The sequence below is a fragment of the Ananas comosus genome, linkage group 16, assembly GCF_001540865.1.
Source record: "Ananas comosus cultivar F153 linkage group 16, ASM154086v1, whole genome shotgun sequence".
Lineage (NCBI taxonomy): Eukaryota > Viridiplantae > Streptophyta > Magnoliopsida > Poales > Bromeliaceae > Ananas > Ananas comosus.
In genome coordinates, this window is record NC_033636.1 from 4,446,022 (window position 1) to 4,452,580 (window position 6,559).

The window sequence follows — 6,559 nt, forward strand, 5'->3', positions numbered from 1 at the left end:
AAAATCTAGTTATTTTGCAACGACACATGCAATTTGCCTAAATAAATATTTGTCGTTCCATATAGCTACCCATGGTCGGTGATGTGTGGTATGTTGTGGTGTTTCTTTTTCCAATTATGACTAAGGGCCTGTTAGGCAGTCTGGTTGTGCACGCACGTCACGTTTGAGGTGCACGACCAGGCAAATTAAACTAGGGCTTTTGATGAAGCTCCAAAATCACAGCTTTCTCAAAAAGCCCTACGGTGCAGCCCACTCACGGGCCACACTGCTGGACCAAATAAGCTCTAAGTGTCCTCTTCAGAAGTTGAAATTGCTTTTATATATCGACACATCACCTTTACTTTCACTTGAAAAAGTAGATTTATTTTGGCTTAAAACTTTACCAAAAGTTCAAATGATGAGCATATTTAAACATATCTTCCATGAACTACAAGACCTAAGCTTGCATCATTGAAGTTCTCGCGACTTCTAATCAATGCACCCTCCCTACTTCCACAACTAGTAATTATACATTATAATTACCTCGGTATGAACATAACACGACCCTTTTAGCCTCAAAATAAAAACTTTGATTTGAAACTTCCAATTTTGCTATAATTAGAAGCTGTTTAAAAAAGATAATAAGAAAAAACTAGCTTTTTCTAATCAACATTTGGATCTGCACTCCCGACCCGGTTATTTGATATTTATTCATGTTCAATAATTTTCTACATTATACCGACCGTCCCTAAAACAAGTGGCAAAAGTCTTGATGGTTGATACTCGAGGTTTCAAGTTCGAATCTTAATTGATTTACATTTCCAGCTAAGTGTATTTCTAAATGAAATAAAAGAAATGAATAGTGTGCTACCTATCTCTCTCAAAAAAAATAATTTCTACATTATTGATCTCTACATTGAATTTGAGCTTACATTTGAGGAAAAAGTCATCCTCGTGTTTGCGTCTCAGGACTTGCTCAGATATAAAATCTTACGTAATCACATTCATTCTTTAAACTATCATTTTCTTAGTTTTCATTAACTCCCCATGTACTTTCTAATGGTCCCTTCAGCAACCGAAGCAACCGAGAGATACACAAAACTAATAATTTATTACGCAAAATACAAATAAATATACAAAATAAACGATATAAGTAAACATGCCCAGCTCTTAATAAGAATAGTGTACAAAAGGAGATGAAATGATACAGAAAACATGGGTCGGATGGGCTCAGAGAAAGCTAATGGGAAAACTATGTACATGATCTAAGCTATTTGAATTTCATGCCGCTCATGCCGCACAATACGCTCGCAGCTTGGCGAGCAAAGTAAGAGAGGATGATGTCGGCGCCGGCTCGTCTGATACAAAGCAGCGATTCCATCATGACCTTCTCCTCATCGATCATTTTGAGTACTCCCCCAGCCTTGATCATTGAGTACTCTCCAGAAACCTAAATACAAGTAGAAACAGATTTGAGTCTAATTAGAAACACTAAGAAGCAAATTTAATCATATGTAAACCAGTTTTAGTATTGAGAATTCAGATTTCAGTTACACCGGTAAAATCTTAACATAAGAAAGCCGACACCCAAGGGGTAAAATTTGCTCGAATTAAGATAAACGCAGAAACTCGGCCAATTTCATATGGTTAAATGAAATCAAGAGAGAACCAAAGCAGTTAACATCCAAAGAAATCATTGTTGGATGTGGCCCACGTGATATATTCAAGGCGATCTATAAAGATACGGTCAATCTATTAAGTCGATCGATAAAGATATGATAGATCTTACGGTTAGGATGTATTTGGACACGTCCTTGATGGACGGACGTGATTTAACATCCTTATATTAAGTTATATATAAATATGTAATATACGGGAGTCCCGGTCTAACCCTAATCCAATAGTCTGTGACGGTTCCATCTCCGGGGATAAGGGAATTAGACTCGAAACGTCCGTCTTCTTGCAGATCACGAACGAGGAAGAATAACGAGCAAGGATCGCTGCCTACAAATCGGGTACAGAAATCGAAATCATGGCAGAAGATACGATCTTAGTTTCTCATAAAGTTTCTTACATGTGGTATCAGAGACAAACCTTTTGCCGGATTTTCGTTTCTTTTCAGTTTTCGTTTGATTTTCTTTTCATTAAATAAATAAATAAATAAATTTTGTTGATTGGTTTGCGTTAATGGTAACGTCGGCCGATCTCCAATCGAGATCGGCGTTCGGAAGAACGGCGTCACCAACCCTGCCGCATTAAACGATTTATAAAAAAAAAAAAAATCCGGTCTCGACCGGTTTCCATTGAAGCGGCGCGTGGACGTTGCGCATCCTTCGGCTATGCTTGGCAGGGCAACGTGTACGGCCTGATTAGGGCCATACGAAGTGGGTTGCCAGGAGCACCCACTTGGATGTGATCACAAAAAAAAAAAAAAAAAAAAAAAAAAAAAAAAAGGCTGCTTGGAGCATCTTCTTTGGTACGGTCAACAAAACAAAAGGAGATTTATTTATTTATTTATTTTTTGAGAAATAGGTAGCAAGCTACCTGCTTCATTCATTAAGTTAAATAAATTGAGCGTACATATTGGAAGCAGCTAGGGCTTCCGAGATACAGGCAAAAAAAGGGAGGGGCGGTGACAAGCAAAAGATGAGGGCGGAGGCAGGGGAAGAAAAGAAATAAAGAAAAGAAGAAGAGAAAGTAAGGAGCACTTTACAGCACGGCTGACCAGCTACTCATGAGTAGTTTGACGCACTCTAGCGACCGAGAAGCGTTGGGTACCGATCCACGAAAGATAGAGTGATTTCCATCCCTCCAGACCACCCACCAGATCGCTGCCAGAAAGGTCAAGCAAACTGACCTCTTTGACTTGAGGAGGTTGGCTGAAGCTCCGATCCAGAGATTTCGGACGTCACTCGTGGTGTGCTCGGGTGTCTCCAGTTCATCGATACATAGTAGGAATCTGAAGAAGACAGTTACAAAAGAGATGGTCGCAGTTTTCCGTTTGAACCGCGCAGAAGACACATTGTGGGTCTACAGGCATGCCTCGGTTGAGCAGTCTATCAGCGGTAGGTAGTCTTTTCCGGAGTAACAACCAAATGAAGACTTTGATTTTGATTGGAATTTTTAAGCTCCAAATGTGTTGGAACATCGGTATTCGCATTCCGGCATCTGAGGCGAACTGGTAGAGTGACCTGACTGAGAACTGCTGGCTGGAGGACCACCGCCACTTGATCAAGTCCGCACCATTGCTTGGACTGTGGAGTTGTAGCAGATCCTCCAACAATGTGTACTGTCTGCTGCTTTCGACAGATTGGGACACTGGGAAGCCATGGCAGATGTAGCGCCATCTCCATCCGTTAGAGTTCCAGCATCGGCTTATTCGGGTCTCTTTGTTCGTGATCTTCTTGAAAATGGTCGGGAATAGGGTACGAATTGGGGTTTCCCCGATCCATATATCAGACCACATCCTGATGTTTCTTCCATCGCCTAGCTCGAAGGTTACTCCACAAATAAACAACTCACGGCAACGTACCACACTTTTCCACCACTGGGAGTAGGGGACGAAGGCTATACCCTCATGCAATGGCCTTCTTCTTGCGTAGTAAAGGGAACTTATCAATTTGCGCCAAAGGAGATTTGGCTCGGTAAAGAAGCGTCACCACCACTTGGTAATTACCGCCACATTCATGGATTCCATGTCTTTGATCCCTAATCCACCTTCTCTCTTGCTTTTGCAGACAGTTTTCCAGTTAACGAGACAGTCACCTCCAGTAATTTTGGAGCACCCTTTTCCAGAAGAAAGCTCTTCTGAGTGCTTCAATTCGTTGCAGGACCCAGTGTGGTGCTTTGAAAATTGAAAGAAAGAATAGGGGGAGGTTGGTGAGTACCGAGTTTACGAGAGTGAGTCTTCCCCTGAAGGATAACAGTTTGGCTTTCCAGCCTTCGATTCGCGCCTCTATGCGATTGATGACCAAATTCCAATCCTCCTTGCGTAGATGTTTGTTGTGTAGTGGTATGCCCAGGTACCGGAAAGGAAGTTTGCCAACCTTACATCCTATAATATTAGCGAGTCTATTCGCTTTTCGTGGGTGCGACCCCAAGTAGAACAATTCCGTCTTATCCACGTTGATCCTGAGACCTGAAGCCCATTCAAAAAAGTTCCAAAGAAAACGAAGGTTCCGTATATAGCGCTTCCTAGGCTCAGAGAAGAAAATTGTATCGTCGACGTATTGGATAAGGACCGTCTGGCAGTCGTCGGTTGGTCCAATGCCTCGGAGTAGGTTGTTCCCCCTCGCAGATTCGGTTAGTCTGGCCAGACAGTCCGCTACCAGTAGAAAGAGGTAGGGGATAGAGGGTCTCCCTGTCTGAGCCCCTTCCTAGCTTTCATCCAGTTAGTAGGAGTGTCGTTCACAAGAATGGCTATTTTGGCGTTGTAGATACACTGTTCTATCCACGACCACCATGTGTCATTGAATCCTAGCCATTGTAATATGCACTTAAGGAACGACCATCTGACGCTGTCAAAGGCTTTTTCAAAGTCAACCTTGATGCTTGTGCACTCCTTACCAGATTTTGAGCACCAGTTTATTATTTCACTTGCCGTGACGAATAAGTCCGCTAAAAGTCGGTCTTTGAGGAAGGCCGATTGTGTTGAAGAGATAATGGATGGTAGAGTAAGTGCTAGTCTGTTGGCCAGGACTTTGGAGATTATTTTCTGGATACCATTAATAAGACTTATGGGTCGAAAGTCTCTGACCCTACGCGCTCCTTTTTTAGGGACAAGACACACAAAAGAGTAGTCTGTCGGGCCAGTAAACAGCGTACCAGTGTGGAGATCGATGAAGACCTTGAAGATATCGTCCTTGATTACTTCCCAAAAACTTTGAAAGAAAATTAGAGGAAAACCGTCCGGTCCCGGGGTTTTATCACTGCCTAGTTGAAAGGTAGCAGCCTTGACTTCGTCGATGGTGAAAGGTGTTGTAAGGGAGTCAGGATCGAGCAATCCGTTAGAGTGGTAGAGGCCACTCCAGTTGCCGAAAGACGGCGGACTATTCTCTTCTTGTCCAAACAATCTCTGGAAAGATTCGTAGAAGCAGGATCTTTTCAAATGTTCGTTAGAGATGAGGTGGCCCGCTTCATCTTCGATGACTTCAATCGAGTTGTTTCGCTTTCGGCCGTTAGCGACGGCATGGAGGAATTTGGTGTTTCCATCACCTTCCTTTAACCATAGTTGTTTGGCTCTAGATCTCCAGAGAATTTCTTCCTCGTTTAAAATTGTCTGAAGGTTTGACTTGAGCATAGCCCGCTTTTCCAAGGTTTCAAGGGGCAAGATTTGTTGTTCCTCTAGTTGGTCGATGGCTTGGATTTCTGCCAATATTTGCTTCTTGGCTTTTGATATGCTGTAGAAGTGCGTCTTGCACCATTCTTTAATTCAGACTCTACAGTGACGGAACTTAGCAGTGATAGTGAGGATAGCTGAGTCCTTGCGAGGGACTTCATTCCACCAGTGTATATGAAGTCCTCCTTAGTGAGCCACACCTCAAACCGAAATCTTCGCAACACAGGCAGAAGGCCCGTACAGAGGACAATTGGGGAGTGGTCAGAAGTGATCCTTGGAAGAGCTTTGACCTTGCAGAGTGGAAAGGATTGGTCCCATTCCGTCGAGATTAGGAATCTGTCGAGCTTAGCCAAGGTGGGCGTATGTTGCATATTTGACCAAGTGAAGTTTTGGTTTGACATGGGTAAATTGATGACCGCAAGTTTATTGATGAGGTCCGAGAACATTGCCATAGCTTTAGAACTCCAGGGCTTCCCCTTTCTTTCGGATTGGTTTTGGTGAAGTTAAAGCCACCACAGATCACCCAGTTGGTGGAGCATAAGCCACAGAGGGAGAGGAGTTGATCGCAGAACTCGTTCTTGCCGTCCCAAGTTGGAGGCCCGTAGACATTCGTGATGTAGAAGCGCTTCCCGCTAACGAGGTGAGTCAGATAGAGAGTGAGCGAGTACTTTCGCACTAGAACCTCATCGCACAAAAAGAATTTTGAACTCCAGCACGTGATTAAGCCACCAGAGGCTTGACACCTGTCGAAACTAGAGCCGCAACAGGAGCGAAGAAAAGACCGGGACACAGAATCCACTTTGGATTCTTGGATACAGACCACATAACTGAAATAAATTGTTATGGCTAGTAACTAAACTTCTGAAGTAGTAGTTTTTGTTTAACCACCGTTGTTTTGGGTAAATGATGATTATCTTAATGTCGAGTTGATATATATATATATGTGTATATCTAAGTAAGAAAAGTACAAAGTTATTTATTTATTTATTTCGCGCATTAACCTGCTCTTTCGCCTAGTTCAGCTTCTCGGAGGAGACGCCTCAATCGGAGTGACTGCGACTTCGTAGCCTTAAGGCGTCTAAAGAGACGCGCCTACACATCCAGAGCCAAAGACTACAGCAATGTCACGGACACAGTACAGAAAAGACTACAAATTACAAAACAGAACCTTACAAGCCCCAGAGTTTCTGGGGACATTCGCAGCAACACAGTTTAGACAACAGAGGTTTAAAAAAAGTCAAG

General features: G+C 42.9%; 1 protein-coding gene across 1 annotated transcript in view; it reads right to left on the minus strand.

Annotated features, from left to right (window-relative positions):
- Positions 1,072–6,559, minus strand: part of LOC109722280 (delta-aminolevulinic acid dehydratase, chloroplastic-like) — a 14,506-nt gene continuing 9,018 nt past the window's right edge. The window contains exon 13 of the mRNA XM_020250266.1: positions 1,072–1,429. Within this exon, the coding sequence (XP_020105855.1) occupies positions 1,250–1,429 (180 nt within the window). The 3' untranslated portion in view covers positions 1,072–1,249. The remainder of the gene's footprint in view (positions 1,430–6,559) is intronic.